Source organism: Cheilinus undulatus, linkage group 3 (genome assembly GCF_018320785.1).
Source record: "Cheilinus undulatus linkage group 3, ASM1832078v1, whole genome shotgun sequence".
Taxonomy (NCBI): Eukaryota; Metazoa; Chordata; class Actinopteri; order Labriformes; family Labridae; genus Cheilinus; species Cheilinus undulatus.
In genome coordinates, this window is record NC_054867.1 from 24819507 (window position 1) to 24843090 (window position 23584).

Consider the following 23584-nt stretch of genomic DNA (forward strand, 5'->3'; position numbering starts at 1 on the left):
ATTGACTACTGTTTTTATTTGAAAATAATCAGAGTGAACGCAGTTCATCTTTCAGATTTCCAATAGAGAGCCATTTTACCACCATCTTTTCAGGCCATGTTTACAGCTGTAATTAAAGGCCATTTTTGTCCCTGATTTTTTCTTGTCAATATTATAAATGCAGGATTTGTGTAATCTGTTTTGGGTCAATGACATATTAGGCTTCATTCAGTTGTGGTTGCCACCTGACATTCTGGTTGCACCGGACATTTGCAACTAATTTTAAATTAAAATGCCAAATACTTTGACACATGTTGTTAGTTTTATTCTTATTAGAAAGAGGAAACACTTTTTTTTTTTTTTTTTTTTAATACAATTAAGAATTTTATGGTAAAACAAAAGTTGAATTGTTCTGCCTTGGTTGTACAACCTCCCCTAAGCAAAACTGTAATTATTATTCTTTTGTTGTTTGTTTTAATACGATACCTCATTTACCTTATTAGAAGTATTCTTAGAGCTTTCAATATATATATATTTCATATATTGATATATTTATTTCATATAGGATTTGAGATGCCATGAAATTAATTATATTATTCAAATAGTCTGATAATATATCCACACGAAGTAGGTTTCATAGACAAAATGATATGTGCCACGAACTATTTACTTATTCGTTTACTTTTTTAAAAAAACAGAAAATAATTGACTGGGACACAAAAATATGCACTGTCGCTGACCCTTTTATATTTTAGACTTTGTAGCTGTGTTGCCCGCTCAGCCTTTTCTACGTTTCAGTTTCCATTTTCGTCAGAACTGTTTGTGGCAAGAATTAATGACATATATTGCTCACTTCTTTTGCATTGTAATTCACCTTCAAGAATCCACAGTTAAATGAAATTGTCGCCATTTTTATGAAACAGTAGTGGGCGCCACACTCCTTCACTAAACTCCTATGAAGCCGTGCTCCCGGAAGACGTGTAGCCATAGTCACCGTTTGAATCTGTCGCTCGGCTAACTGCTAACCTGTTACTCGCAGCGAGATAGTGGAGAATACTCGATATTTATTGGTTAAATGCTCACATAGAAGATGTTGGCCATATGTCAGTGTAAACGTGCGTCATGAAAAATGTAGCAGCTGCAAGTTATCACGGTAAGACCTTTTCAGTGAGCTAGCCAGCTAAGTTTGCTAACGTTAGCTTTTCGTTAACGGCCGTGCTAGCTCATGCTAACACTCTAGCTAGTAACATGACAGAAATGTCACCTGCCAACATAACAAAGATGCTAAAATGCACGTGGTAATAGTTGTGTGATGTTACAGCTGTTTTTTACACGATGTATTGCTACACGTTGCTCAATACAGCCACGCTTGTAGAAGAGGAGGCCTTGTTTTTTAATGAAGTGATTGAGTATTGTTACAAAAGAGAAAGTTAGGGTGGTGTAACTACTCCTGTCCTGCAGCTGTATGCTGCCTCATTTTGTCGCAGTCTAGTCAGCCTTTCAAAAATTAGGCCAACGACATTTGATATTCCGAGCTTTTTAGGCGTTGCCATGTGATTGAACTGAATCAGTAAATTTTGATGTGATAGTAGTATGACATTGTGGAGCCGTTTTGGCCTCGCGGGCGGTGGTATGACGTGTAACATGAGCGATTTTTTATGGGTGGGATTGATGGCTAATTAGTAAACTAGTTCCTCTTATCGGTTATAATCTATGGTTTTCAGACTTCGTTCGTTTACTATGAGCTCCCTATCAGCCCAGGCCCCGGCATCAGGCTCATCATGCAGGACACTACCTGGAGAGGGAAATCAGGTACAGTGCCAGAACTACTTTAACATCACACATGGCATATCCATTTTTGATGCTAAGCTGTTGTCTTGTTTTTTTCTCCCTTTAGGTACAGCCAAAGGCTCCTCTCTTGCAGATTCTGCGTGTTGCCGGAGCCCAGGAAGAAGTCTTCACCCTTAAAGAGGTTAGTTGTCAGGTGAAAGGTTTTTTGTTTGTAGCTGCTTTTTCCTGGCTTATAATAAGCTACTGGAGAACTGATCTATCCGGGCCTCATTAGTTCTTGACTTGATACTTTTAAGTGAGAATGTGCACTGTATTGTAGCTTGAGATGTGTGATATCTTTAATTTTTGCAGGTGATGCACTACTTGGGCCAGTACATCATGGGGAAGCAATTATATGACAAACAGAGACAGCACATAGTCCACTGCCAGGATGACCCTTTGGGGGAGCTGTTGGAGGTGGAAAGCTTCTCTGTTAAAAACCCTAGGTATAAGCCCACTTAAAAAAAAAACACTTTTAGTCAACACTCTATCATGGTGTACTGTTTAATCAATTAAAACTTGGAAAATAAAAAGCTTTTCTTTTGTTTACATTTTACAGTCCGGTGTATGAAATGCTCAAGAAGTACTTGGTTGTGCTTGGTTGTTCTGGTAAGTGATGCATTGCAAGTAATGCTAATTATTATATTCATGCAATGTATGAATTTATTTTGTATAGATAGTACTTTGGATATTTGTGATGACTCGCCATTAAATTGTCTTTTTTTTCTTCCCTCTGCAACTTGTATATTCAGTATATAATTTGCATCTTCCATATTCTCTGTTGCAAAGTGTGGATCTTTGGGGGCATTTTAATATGTTTCCATCTAATCCACATTCAGTTTTCTTATGCCAAACATCTTGAGTGCTTGTGAAAGTCTGTACCTCTTTCTGGGATTTAGGGACCAGAAGAACAGAGTAACTTCCCAGGCTGTCCTACAAAGACAAAGGAAAAAAAAGGCCATAGGGAGAGAGTGTGTTCTGCCATAATTAAAGGGTGGGGGTGTCCTTTTTTCTGTTAATGTGTCTCATCCTAAATGCAGACGCTGCAGAGAATCTTTCTGTGGGCCGTGAATGTGTAGAGGGCGGAGTGGAGGATCGTGGGCAGGTAAAGCTGAAGCATGGTGCTCAGGAGAAACAGAGACCCCCAACTTTTCTCTCCTCACTATGCACAATATTCACCAAAGCAGAAGATGTAATTGCTTAACTGCTAAAAGAAAATATCTTGTCACATTCACTGATCACAGTGATTGATTTAGTGTGCAGACTTTTGTGTAGCATCACACCCCAAAGAATAGAATGTAACCTGCAGCATGCTTGTGTATAATGAGGAGGGGTGGTAAGGGCTGCTGTCTCCATTAGTGTGCATTTGTACAGAGTGGCACCGTCTCTGTACAGCCTCATCCTGGGGTTCGGTCTGGTGGTGTTGTCAGCAATCTGTTGTGATTCACCAGCACCACCCAATGGATGGGGGGCAGAGTCACCCTCTCTGTCTGTCTCAGAGTTCTCTTCTCTGCTCCAGACTGGAGGATCGGAGCTCCTGATCCAGATACAGGCCTAACAGTGATCCTAAGACCATTCACCCATCCCCTTGTTCCTTATCCCTTTTTCCAATTCCCTCCATAACTCACATTAAAGCATCCTGTAGTTTTCAAATCAGTTTTAGCTCTTTTGAGCTACAGCAAGTCTTTATAACTCATGCTATATGAATCAAGTGGATATATTTTACAATGCTGCTTGTGAAAAAAATGTATCCAATGTGTGATCAAATGCTAGATTTTAACATTCTGAAAATGCTTTACAAAGATATATGTAAAATCAGCTGGGCTAACCAGAAATCTATAAGAGATTTTGTTCTTTCTTATTCGTTTTTCTGTAAATACACTGTTTAAGATCATTTATCTTGCAGTGTATTTTATACATTATTTCATGGAATAGGTAATTCCTCAAATTCTCCAATTTAGTTTGCAATTACTTCATAAAAACAGATTTTGATATTTCTTTCTCTAGTTTAATCATTCTCTTGATTGGTATGCTGGCTTTTTTATCTTGTCTTTTAATCTGTCCCTTATTTTTTACCTTAACAATGATTTTGGGGCACTTAAGTCTCTTGCACTCACTTTGACCCCCTTCCCCACTGGTCCGTACCCTAATTGCCCAGCCCCTTCTTTCCTGAACCACTGTCCTACTGTATACACAAAGGCCAAATCAATCTTGAAAAGGAGCTGCGAGTCCTCCAAGTACACAGTTCTTGCTCTGTGTTCTAATTTTTTTCTTCCTTCCTCTGTAGATGGGTGGAGGTGTGGTCAAAGCAGGTCTGGAGGCTGGCAGTCATGGGCCTCTCCTGCAGACCCCCTCCCAGAGACGACCTCGGGAGCCAGACGATGGTAAGAGAACTATTTGTTGGGTGCCAGTGCTACACTTGACTAGGGCATGCTAAAATACCAGGTTTAATGACTCAAAACCTCTCCAGACTCCCTCGAAGGCCTGCCTCGGTCAGCCTGCAAACGGCCCAAACTGGATGTTACCCTGGATGAGTGGGACCTCTCTGGCCTACCATGGTGGTTTCTGGGTAATCTCCGCAGTAACTACAGCCGCAGGAGCAATGGCTCCACGGACATCCACACAAACCAAGTAAGAAATTAGTGATTGAATAGATTAAAAACACCTAACAGATTGAAATGCTTGTTGGAAAATATGATAAACTGGAGTGTAACAGTGTTGGTCTGACTGATGTGCCAGCTGTCTCCTGCACAGGAGGAGGACACTGCCATTGTGTCAGACACCACAGACGACCTCTGGTTCCTGACTGAGGGTGAGAGTGAACAGGTGAGCGTGGAGATGAAAGAGGCTGCTCTGGAGGAAGGGAGCGGAGGAGAGGGAGATGCTCCACCTGAGGATGATGAAGGAGGAGGGAAAGAGGAGAAAGCAGATCGAGAGGTAGGAGATTAAGTTTTAATGTTTTTTATGCAAGCTAATACCTACTAATTAGGTTGTGTTTAATGACAGAAGGTGTGAAAAATATTTAGTGACAAGAGAGAGGATAATTAGATTACATTTGTTGGTCTTATTTATTTATTCAGATGCAGGAGGAGCCAGATGAAGACTCGCAGTGTTTGAGTGATGACACTGATATCGAGATATCCACACAGGTTTATATTTTGTCTCATTGAATATTTTCGTTTTCAGTTATTATAGTCAAATGCACAAAAGTTTAACATGTGATTTGTGCCTCCCTCTTAAGGACGCTTGGCAATGCACAGAGTGCAGGAAGTACAACACCCCTCTCCAGAAGTACTGTGTACGCTGCTGGGCTCTGCGTAAAAACTGGTACAAAGATGTTCCCCGACTTGCCCATTCCCTTTCTGTTCCTGACATCCCAGCGTGCAGCTCTCACACCACGCATGATGAGGAAGATGACAGCGATACAGGCATAGATGTCCCAGACTGCAGCAGGACGGTGTCTGACCCCGTCATCCTACCCTCCCATTCCACAGCTGACCGACCTCTGCCCACTATGCTCACAGGTAAAGGCAAGGCCCCATGGCCTTCCAGCTTCCTCAAAGATGAGCAGCTGTCAGGAGGGGAGAGTCAGGAGAACCTGGGCATGGAGGTTGAAGAAGTAAGGCCAGAGGCACTTTTAGAGCCATGTAAGCTCTGTCGAGTGCGCCCACGTAATGGAAACATTATACACGGACGTACAGCTCACCTGCTAACATGTTTCCAATGTGCAAGGAGGCTGCATAAGTTTCAGGCTCCTTGTCCTGGGTGTGGGAAGATCATTCAGAAAGTTATTAAGATATTCATCCTCTAAGAAGCACATACATCTATCAGGCATTAGGAACGAAAAAAAATCAAACTAAAATTTCAAACATTTTTAACATACAACTGCATGGATTCTTGATACACACTCTACTGGAAGACAAACACAAAACATGCACCTTAACACTCATCAACACACATAGAATAGCACTTGGTGAATCTTTCTTTTTGGTTGCATGGTTTATGTTGCATCGCACTGCCTCAGAAGTATTTTAAGATGAAACATGAGTTGGCTCTATGGTGCCACACAAATAAGGGACTCACAACTGCAGAAGTATTTATTTATTTATTAGAAGAACATGCAGAAGCTTACAGGTTCCATAAAAAGCTTGATTTTAATTTTCAGGCTGTATTATTGAGTTAGTTCCTGCATTGACTTTTCTGAATGGTGCCATTTGAAAGCAAGCCTTGCTTGCCTTACTTCAGTTAGCTTTGTTTGACTTTCTTCATCTCTAGATCCTCTTCAGTCATCACCATCAGGAAAAAAATGGGAATCAGTGAGCATGTAAGTACAAGACTATTCCTCGAGCGTCTTAGGCCCTCATTTTAACCTTTTCATTTCATGTAAAGTAGTCTAGCCTTGAGATTAATGAAGACAAAACTTGAAGGAAGAACAGCTAAGTCATAAAATCTTTTTCTTTTGTAATCTGCCGCAGCTCAGAGAAAGAATCCTGTCAAATTTTCTTTTTAACAATTTCTCCTCTCTGCACCAGTGAATGTACTGTAAATTACTAATGTGGTGGCTCAAGTTTCTCTTTGCCTAGTATTTTAAAATCTGCAGTTAAATATAATCTGCTTGAAAATGCACAGCTGAAGTATTTACTGCAACGATTTCCTGTTAGTAGAAATGTAAAATTAATATGTATTCAATATTTACAGTTGCCAAGCATCCAATGAAAGCTGTGTCTGCAGTTAGCTACATCATAATAATTGGGGCATGTTTAAATGTTCCTCAGCCTTTTCTCTGTTGACAAATTTCTGTATATTTTGTATTTAATTTATAATTGACTGTTAATTGTTTAGATGACCACCTCAAGGCTGGATTTGTTACAGAGCTCTAATGTTTAAAGGTTTTTTTTTTTTTCAAAGATATACAAGGTATATAAGATTAACAGGCTAAGCTACCAAATGTGCCCTCAGTGAAAATGAATGCAAAGTACTTACTTGGAGATGAGGGTTTGATTTAAGCATTACACTGCCATGTAATGACCCTGAATTTTAATTTGTATCATAGTTTCTTTGTATGTTTCTGAATTATTTGATGATTGTATCGCTGGACCATGTAGATACTATTATTTACTTTAAGTGGTAGAGTCAGGTGACTAAAAAAAGGATGCTTTACAGTGCTGTCAAGGAAAATATCCACTATCAGTAAGAATTTGGCTCTGCATAGAATAGAGAAAATCCTGGTTTTTTCATCTGCTTTTAAATTGCGCTTAACTGTTCTGCCAGCAGATGGAGAGAAGTCTCAATATTGTATCTGGTGCCTTGAGTCTGTACAGTACCAGTATTAAAATGTAATGCATATATAAAGCATGTTTTATGTCGTGACCACAGCCAGCACTGAACTGGTGAGAACTAAATTAGCTATATAAAAAAATGTAGCCTATAATATTTATCATCATTGTGCATCTAGACAAATTTCCTCTAGATACATTAAAATGACTCGGTAATATACCATGGAAAAAGACTTAATTGTTGCAGTTATTGATAACAAGACTCTAATGTGCTCAAACATGGTACAGCTAATATAGTTGTTTTTTTCTACATGTCATGGAATAAAATAAGTTTTGTAAAAGTGATGAGGAGTTGGGATTTCCTAATTTCATTTAGTTTGCTTGCTAACCAAAGGAACATTTGATGTACAGTGCCCACTGGTGAGGAGAGCTTTGTGTGTGTGTGTGTGTGTGTGTGTGTGTGTGGGTGGGGGTGGATGTGTGTGTGTGTGTGTGTGTCTTGGTTGGAGAATAAGTCATTGTATGACAGGCCAGCTGTCTTGTGTCCTCTCCTTCTTGACTGGGCTCCAGCACCTGCAACTCTCCTCTGCTTACTCACTGTTCTGCCTCTTCTCGTCTGCCTTATTTTTGTCCTTGTCCAGAAGTGGGACACACACTTTGCCCTCTAAAGTTTGTGTCGCAGTATCACTGCTCTTATCTTGTGCATTAATACTGCAGCTATGTTGTCCCAGGGTGTTAAGATAATGAAAACTCGTTAGGGAATATTCCTGGAGTCAGGAAAGTCCCCTGTGAAGTCCTCTACCATCTGAAACCATGCAAGCATCTACTAAAGCATCATGAGCAGCTTGAGCAGACATTTATGTAAGATATGACCTCCATTTGAATGTTAAGTTTTGTTTTGTTTTGTTTTTTTTACTGTAAGGTCTGTAAGTAGTTAGACAGCAACACAATATTTACCATTTTGCTTCTGTTCACCATAGTGGTTCCAAAGTAAAACAATCAAGATGTGACTTAAGTGACTACTTTTAAACCCCAAATGGAGGTACTCTTACTAAAATGGCTGATTCCTAAATGGTAAATGCCACATTTTTGCGTAATCTAGGGAAGCCCTAAAGTGCCATGTATTCACGTATATTATTTATTCCATTTTCTCATGATAACGGAATAAATCAACATGACAGGAAAACAAATGTTATCCTAACATCAATATGTGTGAATATACGGCCTTTTAGGGCTTCTGTAGAAACCCTTTAAATTAGATCTGAATCTCTACACTTTTGTCACAGAGTTTTATTTCAGGTTCATTGTGGTGGTAAACAGAATTGGATTCTATCCACTTTCCCCCCTTTATCATTGAAGGCAAAAAAGCCCCAAAACATCTAAAAACAATCAATACAAATGCTGATGTATATTCAGTACATATCAGTTGACAAAGATAACATGTTTTTATATTCCCAGCACAGAATAGACTTGACTTCTCGTGAAACATCAGTTGGCAAGGAAGAGACCTTAAAATAATAGGTCATTACCGAAACTTGGAGGAAGAATAAGGAGAAGGAATATTTGTATTTTTATTGTCAAGAACTGGAGTAAAAGAATTAATTCAGTAATTGCCTTTAGACTCATGTTTTTTTGAACTTTTGAAAATTGTTACCAAAAAAAATCTTGAAAAAATGTAACATGAACCCAGCATCATGATAAATATCTGTGTGTCAGGTGTACATGAGTGCTGATGAACATCGACATAAAGGAGCAGTGGTGGACTTATTTTACATCATTGTGGCCGCAGGGTGATGCTAATGTAGCATAACCAAAGTATGTTAAAAGGGACAATCACACAATTAATCATAAATTAGTGCACTCACTGTGGACTTTGATTAATCTTGATTAGGGTTGTCAAAAGATTGCAATTTTTAATAATTAATCTCAGGATGTCTTATGTTAATTGCGATTAGTTGAACTCTTTTTAACCATATTCTAAAATTGCACCATTTTGCATTTGCAGCTGTTTTGTGTCCGTTATCCAAAACATGTTTCTAATGTCTTAAACTATGGGTCATTGACTTCCAGTTTGGATACAGAGCTGTTTTTATAGGTAGATTCAAGACTTTCACTTGAACTTAACCACAGAAAAACAATCTTGTTATGGATTGACAGGAAATAAGTGAACATTAATCACACTCCAGAATTGACTGTTAGATGTTGATAGTCCCAATTTTACACACTGCACCTTTAAGATGCTGTGTGATGATGAGTGATGAGTGTTGATGAGTGATGCTCATTTCTCTGGTGATAACTGTGGGAACCAGTGAACTTTAAAAATCAATACATGCTTAACTGTTATTTGGTTCCTTCTATGGTGCCATAGAAACAGGCAAAATGCAAAAATCCAAGATGGCAGCGTCCTTTGAGGGGACCCTCCCTATGTATAAATAAAAGGCTTATTCTGAGTTAATTTAAAACATAAATTTAAAAAATGTGTTATCAGATGTCAACACTAATTTAGATCAATCTACTTATAAATGTTATGTTTCATTTCAACCAAGCGTGTTTTGCTAAATGCTAATAGGCTAAATATTACACACTGCACCTTTAAGTAGATAGTACATTCAATCACTGGCAAATATCACACAGTACATACGTAGGTGGCAGCTTAACACTACAGTACTAAATCCTCATAACAGCCATCCTAAAATGCTTTCACTTGTTCTGTGTCCAGTTCAAGAATGACACTCTGCATTGTCTGTGGCGTCTGGCACGTCACACTTTGTAAAGACGAAGAATGGCATAACACCCCCCTGTGACAGCTCCCACAGTTTGGCAGCTCCAGAATGGCGCAGCCCAGGGAGTGGTAGGGGATCTACATGTTTCCATGGCGACAGTTCCTCCATCCCAACATCCCAGAATAACTTAACACATTCTCCCTTTATCCCCTATGGCGTATGCAATACTTCCTAGTGGGTAAAATAGTTAGCATGGATGCTCTGTGTTCAACATTGCACACATTTCACAGGATTTATTGCTCCCTCAGACTTTTATCAGCTCCTTTAACATTAAAACATCTATAAATACACAAAATATTTGAGTGTCCTCATGGCTGGCGAGTCTCAGCTTGTTTACGCTCTTTTACTTTCTTCTGGTGTGTCTGGATATTTGCAACAGTATCTGTGTGGTTGGGACCTTTCTCACCCTTTCCACACACACACATGCACGTATACACACACTTTCTCTCTGTTGTGTCCGACTATTTGGTCGCTCCAGAAACACGGCCGCTAAATTTGTCCCTCTGGTGACATGGGAGAAGGTCAGTGGAGCTGGAGGAAAACAAAGATAGGAATACAGTAGAGGTGAAAAAGGTATGAAGAATTTTGAAATATAAGTAAGAATAGAGAGAAGATAAAGTGACCCCTGCAAATACAGAAAAGCATTATATTTCACTCAAAGCAGGAGGGATGAGTATGAAAATGACTGGGATCATGGTGACCACTTAACCATCCACTCATATCCCACAACACTCTGCTGTCACAGTAACCTCAGGGAGGATCTGGCTGAGACTACACTCGGGCAGTATGGAGGTGTAAATTACCTTCAAATTAAATGGGATAGATTTTATGAGGGCCTAGCTTTGCCCTACCAGATTCCTCTCTGATTAACTTAAGTACAATCCTTAAAAAAGATGGCTGCCGTTTTTATTTTAACCTGTGGCACATCCACCCTGTGGCATCTCTGGAATAGAAGCCATGTCAATAATGTGGTTGTTTGTAGCAGCAGGGCCAGATTATTTACAGTAAATAACTTAAGGGCTGTGCTGCAGAGTATGTTAGTGGGAAGTGGGTTATGTATGTAGTTATGTATGGTTGTTTGTCCATGTGTGCCATAGTGTCACAGTGAGTGGGATGCCAGCGAAGGGAAGGGCAGCGGATGGCTCAGGGGCTCAGTCCATTCCTGTGATTTAACATGACACCACTTGCACTAAGACGGCAACAGCTGCATATGCACATGCCGACCATTCTGTTTGTTGTAGGGGATTACTCTGCGATAAAAGCCCCAGTGAGCAGCAGCATGGACCGGGCTACACAACTACTGTTTCCCCCCTGACTTAGAAAGCTTTCTCCAGGCCTCTAGAGCCCTGTGAAAACACAGGTGGGGGCACTTCATTCTGTACACGGATGAATGGGAGTATTCTCCCCGTGATTAGCTGGGCCGTAGTAGTGCCACATCACCTCTAGACATCAGTCATATCGTACAGCGCTGAGGCTTATGTAAGGTTTATTACTCAACAGGAACAGCAGAGTGTAGCAGAGTAATAATCAGCTCTGACGGCTCCCATTCATCTGCGTCAGAGTAATGAGGTGATTGATTTCATTTTGTGGTGTTGATTGTCATCTTCACTGTTCATGTTGTGCATTCAGTATCAGCTCATCAGAATCTGAAAGACAACAGCTCTGCATTGTGCAGTTTGATCAAACACTTCAGTAATGGGTGTGTAGTTTTCATGGTGACAGCGAGAAAACACAGCCTGGCATTTGTTGCTGTCACTATGGTGATAATATCCTTTTCTGAAAGCATTTAACCACTCATTAAAATAGCTGCATCCATGACTCCAGAGTTGAGACTGAAAACACTCCAGTTTTATTACCATATTTGTACATATTTCTCTTCCTGTTCCTTATCTGTAAGCTCCTATAAATCCTGAAAGCCCACTTCAACTTACATGCAATGTTGGAGACGTTGAACAACATTTATATCAGCTGAATATTTCATAATACACTTAGTTTCATTAAATAAAATTAAGAAATTGATTTACTCAAAAAAATATTTTTCTTATAAAATGTGACTTCAGCTATATTTTACACACTCAATGATCGTTTCTTTAGGTACACCTGTTCAACTGCTCATAAACTCTAATATCTCACCAGCCAATCACATGGTAGGATTTAGGGCCTTTAGGCATGTAGACATGGTCAAAATGATGTGCTGGAGTCAAAACTGAGCATCAGAATGTGGATGATGATTTAAGTGACTTTGAATAAGACTTGGTTGTTAACGCTCCAGCAGGCTTAAAGTTAATCACACCAAATTCTGATCCTAGCATTCGAATGTTGCAGCAGAAATCGAGACTCATCTGATCTGGCAATATTTGTCCAATCTAGTGTCCAATTCTGCTGAGCCTTGCCCATTGCACCTGAAGTGGTCATCTGCTGCTGTTGCTCATCTGCTTCAAGGTTGGACATGTATGTTTAGAGATGTTCTTTTGCATGCCTTAATTGTGATGAGTAGTTATTCTATCAGCTAAAAACAGTCCGGCTTTCTTCTCTGACCTCTACCATCAACAAGGCAAGCAGGACCAGAGAACTGCCACTCACTGGGTATTTTCTTTTTCGGATCATTCTCTGTAAATCCTAGGGATAGCTATGAGTTAAAATCTCAGTAGATCAGCAGTTTGTGAAATACTCAGACCAGCACATCTGGCACCAACAACCATGGCATGTTCAAAGTCACTTAAATCACTTTTCTTCCCCATCTTGATGCTTGGTTTGAACTTCAGCAGATCATCTTGACTATGTCCTTATGCCTACATGCATTGGTTGCTGACATGTAACCTGCTGATTAGACTGTTTGATAAATGAGCAGGTTAACAGGTGTACCTAATAAAGAGATAACTCAGTATATTTTAGTTTAGAGCTGGTCGATACCCAGACCCAGGCTACTTCCAAAAATGTATCTGATAGCAGGATTAAATAAAAAAACTGTTGATGAAAAACACTGATGACTGACTATTGATAGTTTTCAAAGTAATGTACCTCCTGCTATCACTGCACTGTTGTTGCATCACCATGCAATAATCAAACTGAAAGTTGTTGATTTTCTGACAAGCTGATAAATTGTTGTATCAGATTAGTTCATTGACTGAGTAATAACTGCCAGTGCATTTTAGGCAGAGCACTTATACTAATACTGGTTGAGTGACTAAATCAACCTTAGTTGAATCAGTTACTTCATTTATTACTAAATATTTCAAACAATGCCCAAACCCAGAGACAGCCATGATTGTGTTTAAGGTTGTGTCTCACTACATGGTAATTCAGGAAATACCAGATGATGATGATGAGTCAGAGAGTGCGGAAGGAAGTCGATGAACTGCACTATTAATGTTAATGTTGCTTTGAGCAATGCTTCATGAAACAACATACCAGGAATTATGTAAGGGTAACAGAAGTTAAAAATGAACATGAATTCTGCCTGATTACATGTCAGATCAAGGCTGGTTAAAGACAGGCACATAGGTGATTTGTCTCCAAAGAATACCTTTAACTATTACTTTGTGTCAACAAGGACTAAACAATTAAAGGTTTTATAAAAACAGTGGAAAGATGCAGTATCTGGGTCAGTCACATGAGATGAGAGTGCAGTAAATGATACTCTGTACAACACATCCACTGGATGAAAAAATAACTACAATACGAGGCCAAGTTCTTCCAACACAGTCTGGCTGCAGACTGTACATCTCTCGCAGAACATTCACATGAGACACTGTCTCTGTCAGAATGGAAATACTGTAATTTGCTGGTACAATGTATTTCCAGTTTTAGATATATTTTTTTTGCTGGTTCGCTTCCCGGTCAGGGCCTTTCTGTGTGGAGTTTGCATGTTCTCCCCGTGCACGCGTGGGTTCTCTCCGGGTACTCTGGCTTCCTCCCACCACCAAAAACATGCTCATTAGGTTAACTGATCACTCTAAATTGCCCGTAGTGTGCCTGTGAGTGTGCCTGGTTGTCTGTCTCTATTTGTCAGCCCTGCGACTGACTGTACCCCGCCTCTTGCCCAGTGACAGCTGGGATAGGCTCCAGCCCCCCGACCCGGAACAGAATAAGGGGTATAGAAAATGGATGGATGGATGGTTTCAGTAGAGGACATTAAAGAAGAAGTTACTGTCAAGATGAGTACAAGCAGAAAGATGAGAGGAGAAGAAAATTGCAACTATTTGACATCATTACCCAGGATGTATTGCACAAAATCAGTAGCCTACATATGAATTTATGTTTTTCAATTTTCTCACAATGTAAACTCCTAGTGTGTTTCCTTGAACAAGACACACATCACGGACACAATCATTCCAATAAGGTCAATATATCTCAGCATGCAGGGGTCCCTCTGATAGTGTTCAGTTTCCTGTTCAAACCAAATTCTTTCGTCAGAATAAATATTTATGCTTTAACTGCATTTTCTAAAGTGTGTTTGGGTCTAAATGTGTGTTTATGTTTTTGTGTAGCAGGGATTGCCCTGTCACTGGTAACAGTGCTCCACTTCTCCTCAGTGACAAGCAGCAGCACATTGTGGGACAGCTGAGCAAGGGGGAAGGAGGTGGGAGCAGGGGGGATGGATCAGTCCTCCTCACCCCAGGTTAGCCTCAAGATCATCACTGACCTGGAGAACTGTCATCTGAGCACAGCCGGGAAATCTTGAATATGGAGGAGGAGAATAAAACAACAACAGTGACAGAGTTGATTATAGGTAGATAAACAAGGAGCTCCATCCTGTATACAATATGTTACACAATGAACACAAAGGAGACTGAATTCAGTAAAAAAACTGTTGTTTTACACGTCCTCCTCCTTGTATTTTAGTTTGTTTTTAGACTGTTTTAGGACAGTTATATAAGTGAAGTAAGCTTTTTTTTATTGATTGTGATTCAGAGAAATTTCCTAAAGCTAAATCCTAAATGCAGGAAAGCTTTAAGAGATTTCTTTAATCCAAAGTCAACACTTTTCCATCATCTGAAAGCTTATGCTTCCTCATGTTTTATAAGTTTGCCTTTAGACTAACTGTTCAGCAGCAGATTCCTGCTGAGGATTAACAATAGGACCTTAGGCAGATGGTATCTCATCAAAATTACTGGAAGCGTATAATAGTGTCTGCATTTTCCCCTCAAAATGGACTGGAAAAACTGACATCAGATTGTTTGAAGGACTTAAAAAAAAAAAAAAAAAAGGCAAAAATTAAACAATCAGTCTTGACACTGATGGTCTTGTTTGCTTATTTAGCTCAAAAAAGTTATCAGTATAGATTTAAGTCTTTTTTATAACAGCCTAAAAACCTCTTAGTGGAGCTTCAAACAGGTAATGATGTACTCAGTTGACTTATTATAGTCTCACAAAGATAACAATAGGTCAAATCTTGCAAATAAATTTTGATTGATTTGTTTTAATCTGATCTGTATAAAACATATTGTGTTGTTGTTTAGTCTCCTTGATACGTTTGCTCTAAGTGGCTTTAGGATAGAGGACTAGCTCCGGACAGAATCCAAACAAATCTTGTTTACTACATCTCAAGTGTTCTCTTCAAAATGCTGAGCCGGGACTTGTTCCTCAAACGAGACACAAGTGTGCCTGAAACCGCTTCAACACACACACATTGAGTTCTCTAGTTCTGCTGACAATGGGTTAAGATGACAGAGGGTTATGAGTGACTCTGACACACTGCAGACCCCCTCCTTGCTGTACCCCAGAGAGCAACACAGGCCTCTTTGTACTCGCTCCACCATCAGTGGCGATCCATCACAGACTAACCTGACAGCCCGCCGCAGCCCTGCGCCAAGCCTGGACTCTGCACTCTGCCTCACCCCAAACCTGTGGCCAAAGCTCAGGACTGGACCACAATCCAGCCACCTGACCACTGCACTGGAGGGACCAATCCTCCGCCCGTAATAAAATATTATTTTATTCATTAAGTGGGATACTTAGAGAGATGGAAACAGTTTAACTCAAGTCAAAACATTACTGTAGCTTTATTGTCAAAGCTTAAAGATACAGAAGATATTTGTCACAAGTAAACAACAACCATGAAGGGACTTTTCTAGCAAAAAGTCAATAAGTTGATCACTCAAACCAGGCACCTGTTAACTTGTTTACACTTTTAGTATGTATCCAAACCTGCTCGCAGCCTGTCCTCACGAAGCACTAATTAATAGTCTCTTTAAGATACAAGAGCTCTCCTTTGTCACAGTAGACATTTAAACTTGTAATAGCCAGAGAAGCACAGGTGTAGCTAATTACAATGATTACAGCTCTGCTCCCTCCAGGTGTACTTAGAAAGTCAACATGTACTTTAACACAAATAAGAGGCACCCATACTTAGTGTAATTAATAACACCTGTGCTCCTGCTAATGAAATACCTCCATGACACATTTATGCTTTTTGAGACAATTTGACTGTGAAGGACAGGAAAATCCTGGTTCTGGTAAAGTTAAGCTGTGATAATTACAATTTTTATTTAATCTGAATTATAACCATGCCTATCAAAGCAGTGAAAAAAGAATTTAATCTATTTATGCTATTGTGCAATATGCCCTTTTTAAATGTAATTCCCTTTTCTTAAAACAGAATTACCTTTTTATTTGTAATGTTAACGATGTATATGGACACACTAACTAAACCATAAAATTATGTCAGATTTTAGGGCTAAACCATGGCCAAATTTCAGGATACCAGAGAATAAAGTAGAAATAATTGAAATAACTTTAGGCAAAAATAGTTAAATAATTGCAGATTAAAGGCAAAAATGGTAGAACAGGTTAAAAGTAGCAAAAACTGGGAGAGCTAGGTGGTGAAAAGTGATAAAAGAGTGGCAAAAATGGGTTATGAGGGTAAAAAAAATGGGTTAAAAGTAGCAAAAAAAGTTGAAAGAGGCAAAAAAAACAAAACAAAAATAGGATAAATAGGAAGTAAAAATGGTGAAAATGGCAAAAAAGTGTCAAAATTTGTTTGATCATAGCAAAAGATTTTGGTTTAAAGTGGCAAAATAGCAGGTAAATATAGTGAAAAGCTGTTAAAAAGTGACAAAAATGGGTTACATGAAGCACAAAGGGGCAAAAATGGTAGCTTAAGTTGTAAAAAGTGTTAAAGTAGCAAGAAATTGGCTAAAGTGGCAAAAATAGGTTGAAAAGGGCAAAAAAGCAAGAAAGCAGCAAATATGGTGTAAGAAAGTAAAAAGTAACATACATGGAAGGAAAAATTGTGAAAAATAGCAAAAAAAAAAGAACAAAAATTGGTTTAACAGGAACGATGGGACAATTCTATCATATATGGACTCCATTTCTTGATTATGTGGGGCCGAGAATATGCAGTATATTCTGGAGGGCTCTTCCTAAACCAAGAAAAGATGGCTGGTAGACAAGGGGAGGCTCTGTTGTCTGTATTGCTTCACTCACTGTATGTGTCAATGATAACAATGTTTCAACAATTCGATATTCTACTTTGTAATACAGGACTGTGCTGTGCTCTGTGTTTAAGTTGGAAATTGTGCTTATTTTGTTTTGGGGGAATAGAGTGTTAATGTAAAAGGTACACACTGTTTGACCAAGATGTGGTGCTTAATTGTCAATAAAAATATTAAAAAAAAAAAAAAAAAAAGGTCTAACAAAAAATTGGCTTAAAATGGCAAAATGGACAGTTAAAATAGTAAAAAGCAGTTAAAAGTGTCAAAAATGGGTGAAAAGAAGCACAAAGGGGCAAAAATGTGTGGCAAAATTGGCTGAAAGTGGCAAAATGGGTTTAATGTGGAAACAAATGTGGCAAAATGAGCAGAAACAGTAATGAAAAGGGGTAAAAGTAAATGGTGATAAGCAGAAGATATGGTTTAAGAGAGAAAAAGTAGCAAAAATCTGAAGTAAAAATGGTTAAAAGTGCTACCCAATATCCCATCCCAACACAACACAACAGAATTTTCAACTGTTTAACATTTACAATTTCAAATAGGAGTGGCCCCAAGAGGAAAATCACTCCTAACCACTGGAAAATCTGCCAAGATAGAACCATCAGAAAATTAGACCTGTGCTGGCCTTGTTCAGAAGGTAGGAATAAGACCTAAAATCAGCTAGGATATCTGGTAGTATGTACTCCACATAACCTGCAGCTGCAGTTTACATGCCAGATATAAAGTCAGTGAAGTCACAGGAGCTTTAGGACTAAATGTGACTGCTATGATGTAGTAGTGCAAATTAACAAAAAACAAAAACAAAACAGAATTTTTCTAGACCATCATCTAATATTTCTGCATTAACCCGTAATTTGGACCCCCCCCCCCCCCCCCCCTTCAAAAAAGAATAGTTGCTATAACATTTCACATACATATTTTATATCAAATATGATATGTGAGGGTTTTTTGACAACTGATAATCCACTGGATGGCATTTTTAAAAATCCTTTATTAGATTGTATATAACTTTTTTAGGATATTATTGATCATGTTGATTAGATAAAGGTCTCACAGAATCACATATGGAATATGATACAATTGACTTTAAAGTGTAAGTAATAACTTTGACAAAGCTGAAAGTGAAGACATTCAGAGAAGGGAACCAGTAACAGGTGTCCAAGGCTTGTGAAGATGTGCCATTCTCCCACTCTGTTCCTGTCCCAGTTAAAGGTATGCAGTTGCCTTCCTTTTCTCCCAAATACCTATGTGACAACTATAGTGATATTAGAAAGTGGAAGCGTTCAGGAACAACAGCACCTCAGACACGAAGTGGAGGCCACGTAAAATCACAGAGGGGGTTAATGGCTGCCCAGGTGCATGGTGTGTAAAAGTCTCCAAAGCTCTGCTGATTCATAGCTGAAGAATTCTGAACTTCCACTGGTGTGAATGTAAGCATAAAAACTGCAGAAGGAGCTCCATGGCATAGTTTTCCACGTAAGCGGCTGCATGCAAGCCTCACACCACTAATTTCAATGCCAAGCTTCAGATAGAGTGGTGTAAAACACATCAGACTGGACATCAGACTGTGGAGCAGTAGAGACATGGTCTGTGGAGTGAAGAATCAGGCTTCTTTGTTTGGCAGTCAGATAGAGGAGTTTGGGTTTGCCAGATGCCAGGAGAAAGTTTGGTGGAGAAGGGATAAAGATAGGGGGCTTTTTTCAGGGCAGTCTTAATGCTTCAGCATACCAAGATATTATGGACAATGCTTACAACTTCGTGGCAACAGTTTGGGAAAGGCCCTTTTCTATTCCAACATCACTGTAGCCCAGTGCACAAAGCAAGGACTATAATGACATGGTTTGACGAGTTTCAGTGTGGAAGAAGTTGACTGAATTACACAGAGCCTTGACCTCATTCCCATCGAGCACCTTTGGGATGAACCAGAATGGAAATTATGAACCAGGCCTTCTTGTTCAACATCAGTGCCAGAACCTCAAAAATGATCTACAGAATAAATGGGCACAAATTCTCACAAAACAGTAAAAGAGTGGAGGCTGTTACAACTGTAAAAAGGGGGAGGGGGATTCCATAAAAGTACATGCATTTGAATACAATGTCATTACAGTCCCTGTTGGTGGCCAAATACTTTTGTCTATATAGCGTAAATCTGGGATACTGGGGAGGATAATTGGTAATAGGATTGGATACAACACCAATAACTACTGCAAACAGTATCAAACCTGGTGTGCTTGTTAAGAGGTGTGCTAGACTCCATCAACCACTGCCTGTCAGGTTTGTGTATCAATACTGTGATAAACCTATACAGCAGTGATGTCGGATACACTGGGATGTAACTCACCCCACACTATGCCAGTCATTCCAGGCCACTTCTCTGATGACTGAGTTGTGTATTTTGGCTGATCATCCATGATAGCGGAAGCTGGTCCAAATTAGCCAGTGAGCTATGAGGTGAATCATGTCCTGGAAGGATTAACACCCATTGGCTAGGCTAACACTACGAACGACTGGAAGAGGTCAGAACAGGGAGGGCCAAACCTCTGCGTGTTTGTCTGATTATTGTTCCTTTGACTTCAGATTATTACAGGAGCCAATGTCATCTTTGTTCTCAACTTACTGTACTTTCCTCTGTCCGTTCCAGTACAGGCCTGTCTCAGTTGTGAGCGTCATTCAGAAGGTCACTAGCATCATAGTGTGCATTATCTTAGAAGAAAAGTCAGAGGATATGAATTTGGTTATGTAAAACTAAGACCTGACAGTCTTACTTTGAAGTTTTTATGTAACAGCATCAACCCAGTTTATCATTCTGAAAATTCAGTCGTGACAAAGTGTTTATCCGTGACCTAGTTTTGAGCAAACAACAATCTCTGGCCTCATTCTCTTCACATCTACAACCAGGAGTCAAACAAATACATGCCACTGCATATCATTGGCTCCTAGTAGAAGTGACAGCTGTCTCCAGACTGTCCCTTCTCCCTTTCAACCCCTTCATGGCAGGGGCATTCATGTATAGAGTCATGGAGGGAGACGCGAGTCTGGGATTAGCTCATTAAGAAGGACATCTTTGATCCGAGTTTATCTCTCCCATTTCCAAGGCAACTTGATCATATCCTGGCCTCTTAAGCGCATGGACCTGCACAAGGGCACACACACACACACACACAAAGCAGGCCCTAAAGCCCCTAGAGAGCAGGGCCCAACAAAGATGTGAAGTGTAGATGTGCAGCAACAGCTAAACGTCGTGTCAGGTTTCTGGGGGCTCGTGCTAAATTTAACCCTGTGATCCTGCAGCAGGCAGAGGGGTTTAAATGCCAGCCTACAGTTGCTCCACACCAGTTGTTCTCCACACGTCTTCCTCTCATCACAAACTTAAGCCGTGGACGAAGACAGACTCAGACACGTTCACTCAAACACACAAGCTCAGGACCGAAGACAACACAGTAGCACAGTTTCACTGGAATTTTCAGCCCATTTCAGACCACTTTGTTGTCCAGTATGGAGCTTTTTGAGACCAACCCATACTTCTTCCCTGACCAGCGCTTCTATGAGGGAGGAGACAGCTACTTTCCCTCACGCTTGCCCGGAGGGTACGACCAAGGTGCCTACCAGGATAGGAACTCCATGATGGGCTTGTGTGGGAGTATGTCCGGGGGTATTGGAGTCGGGGTGACGGGGACGGAGGACAAAGCCTCACCATCCAGCCTGTCTCCTCACTCTGAGCCTCACTGCCCTGGTCAGTGTCTACCCTGGGCCTGTAAGCTGTGCAAGAGGAAGACGGTGACCATGGACCGCCGGAGGGCGGCCACGCTTAGGGAGAAGAGGCGCCTGAAGAAGGTGAACGAGGCCTTTGATGCTCTGAAGAGGAGCACCTTGATGAACCCAAATCAAAGGCTGCCCAAGGTGGAGATCCTGAGGAGTGCCATCCAGTACATCGAAAGGCTGCAAGCACTGGTGTCCTCCCTTAACCAGCAGGACAATGAGACGGGACAGCAGGGACTACACTACAGACCCAGCCCGACCCAGGCAAGAGTGAGTAGGAGGGAGGATTGACAAAAAGTCTGATTTTTAACATGAAGTGCCAAACAGAAGGAACAGACAGGGAGATATGTAGCTGGAAGATGTCACAATGCTCCTTAGAGGATGTGACTTTTTGTTTAATACTCTTACAAATACTATACTATTACTTTACACTATTTATACTCCCTGAGAATTTTTTTCTGTGAAGATAATGTTAGGTTCAAATTTGGCTGACAGAATCAATCTTCATATTAAGGCAAAAAAATATGACAAAATATTACCTAAAACTATCTTTAGAATTGTAAAGTTTTGCTATTTTAAATGTTTGGGAAGGAGACATCAATAAAATGATCAAACAGATGCAAAAACAGATTAAGGAACTAGCTAATCATGTCAATTTTTCCTGTTCAGTGTTTTTAAGGTGTCTTAAGTTTATATTTGCATCTCTATAGTCCAAAAACCTTGTTATATTTAACTGTACCTTATTTTTAAATGTCTTGTTTAACTGGTTGAAAGTGTTTTTAAAGCACATTTGCCTCTGACAGGTTAGACCGAGTGTTCGTTTGTATATGTGTGTGGTATTACGCTTCACTCCAGTGTGTGCTCTGTCTCCATGTGGGGTGGGGTGTGCCGTGTCATAACACACAGTGACTGACAGCAACTTGTGTGAATCTCCATGGTAACAGGTGTCGTCGTCTAGTGAGCCCAGTTCTGGCAGCACCTGCTGCAGCAGCCCTGAGTGGAGCAGCACTCCCGAGCAGTGCACGCAGAGCTACAGCAGCGAGGGTGAGCACACATCACATACAGGATCATCATTACACAGCACAGGAACTCCAGTACTCAGATTCTGATTATGTCTCTTTGCAGATCTCCTGAGTGTTGCAGACTCTCCAGAGCACAGGAACATGCAGGCCCTGACCTCCATCGTGGACAGCATCTCTGCAGCAGATGGAGCTGTGGCTTTTCCAATGGACATTCCCAAATAGACCCTCCATACAGCAGACCCATGGGTGCAGAAAAATAAGCAAATCAAAAATTGGCAAAGCAAGCTGAGGAACAGTCCAAAAAAGTGTATTTAATTTATTTATTTGAGCTCTACTGATCTGAATGTCTTAGGCTAAAATGTAAAAGTAGGGATTAGTTCAAATCGTCTCTCTGCTGAAAAAATGGGTCTGCTAGCTAAACTGAATTCCTCCTGATCACAATGAGGCCTCATTCCCTTTTATTCCTTGCCTTATCCCGCGGTCCAGACCTGCCCGTCACAGCCACTGGAGCTTAGTCCAACCACAGATTAAAGGACTTTGCTGTATGAACCTAACACCTTCTTCCAAAAGTGGACCTCTGTTAGTCTGCTGTCCAGTCTGATAGATCCACAGAGGAGCATTAAGGCCGAGCTTTCCTTTTACTTAATTTAAGTTTTCCTCTTTTCGAAAGCTTTCCCTCATATTTCATTCATTTTGTGTGTGTTTTTATGCTTAAAAAACATGAGTTTATTTGTGGGGCCAATATGTACCATAGCAGTTTTGACCAAGATCTGCTTAATTTAAACTGGTAATGAATGCTAGTGATGTAAATACGTTCCCTTTTTCTACAGAGTGGTTTTGCCATTTTATTTTTTATTTTTTGCTAACTTATTTTTGACTTTTATAACTACGATTGTTGTGTATTTAGATGTTGCAAGCTGAAATTTTCTGTCCAATTCTTGCAATAAAGACCATTTTCAATACATTTTGTGTCAATACTTCAACACATGTATCTGCATGTAAGTGTTGCATCCATTAAAAGGAGAGATAATTTCAAGTTGCCAATAGTGGCTGCAATGCAGTTTCAAAACCACTTAGCTGACATGATCTAACTCACTGAAAAAATATCTGCACACGTGTTGTTAAACATTCAATCTTCTTTTCAACTCCAGTGTTGTGTCTTAAAGCTCCAGTGAGGAGTTTTAACTGGTCATGAATCAGGTTGAGGGTTCGATCTCCAGCTCCTGTGGTCACATGTTGATGTGTCTTAACTCCAGACTGCTCCTACAGCGGCATCAGTGGCTTGTGAATGTGAATAGGGCATTGTCTGGCCACTCCACATAGCATTGTTGCTGTCACTGTATTAATGTGGAGCTAAAGGGTAAGTGCGACCTGCAGTGTAAAAAGTAGAGATTCATGATATTATCTGCACAATATTGGAATTGACCATCACTTTTTCAATTTGTTATCTTGCAACCTGATGAAACAGTTGAAAAAAAAACATATGTATTCTCAGTAATCTC

At 40.0% G+C, this 23584-nt stretch overlaps 2 protein-coding genes across 3 annotated transcripts; both read left to right on the forward strand.

The window, feature by feature from the left end:
* The first annotated feature begins 926 nt into the window (after window positions 1–926).
* Window positions 927–7430, forward strand: mdm4 (MDM4 regulator of p53). 2 transcript variants are annotated; one of them, XM_041782772.1, is made up of 11 exons: window positions 927–1132; window positions 1704–1791; window positions 1877–1951; window positions 2122–2255; window positions 2369–2418; window positions 2850–2914; window positions 4097–4193; window positions 4280–4440; window positions 4549–4746; window positions 4890–4958; window positions 5051–7430. In XM_041782772.1, the coding sequence occupies exons 2-11, from the start codon at window positions 1720–1722 to the stop codon at window positions 5618–5620; spliced, it is 1491 nt and encodes a 496-aa protein (XP_041638706.1). In that variant the 5' UTR covers window positions 927–1132; window positions 1704–1719; the 3' UTR covers window positions 5621–7430. The 2 variants fall into 2 exon arrangements, with proteins under 2 accessions (XP_041638706.1, XP_041638707.1); XM_041782773.1 differs by having other exon boundaries at window positions 4564–4746.
* Window positions 7431–20662: 13232 nt separating this feature from the next.
* myog (myogenin) lies at window positions 20663–23010 on the forward strand. Its single transcript, XM_041783065.1, has 3 exons — window positions 20663–21330; window positions 22005–22104; window positions 22186–23010. The coding sequence occupies exons 1-3, from the start codon at window positions 20797–20799 to the stop codon at window positions 22302–22304; spliced, it is 753 nt and encodes a 250-aa protein (XP_041638999.1). The 5' UTR covers window positions 20663–20796; the 3' UTR covers window positions 22305–23010.
* Window positions 23011–23584: the final 574 nt, after the last annotated feature.

Coding starts and splice junctions, on each gene's coding strand:
- mdm4 (XM_041782772.1), top strand. CDS start 1,720: ATGAGCTCCCTATCAGCCCAGGCCCCGGCATCAGGCTCATCATGCAGG. Junction 2,419..2,849: donor GGTTGTGCTTGGTTGTTCTG/GTAAGTGATGCA, acceptor TCCTAAATGCAG/ACGCTGCAGAGAATCTTTCT. Junction 4,747..4,889: donor AGGAGAAAGCAGATCGAGAG/GTAGGAGATTAA, acceptor TTATTTATTCAG/ATGCAGGAGGAGCCAGATGA.
- myog (XM_041783065.1), top strand. CDS start 20,797: ATGGAGCTTTTTGAGACCAACCCATACTTCTTCCCTGACCAGCGCTTC. Junction 21,331..22,004: donor CCAGCCCGACCCAGGCAAGA/GTGAGTAGGAGG, acceptor CCATGGTAACAG/GTGTCGTCGTCTAGTGAGCC. Junction 22,105..22,185: donor GCAGAGCTACAGCAGCGAGG/GTGAGCACACAT, acceptor GTCTCTTTGCAG/ATCTCCTGAGTGTTGCAGAC.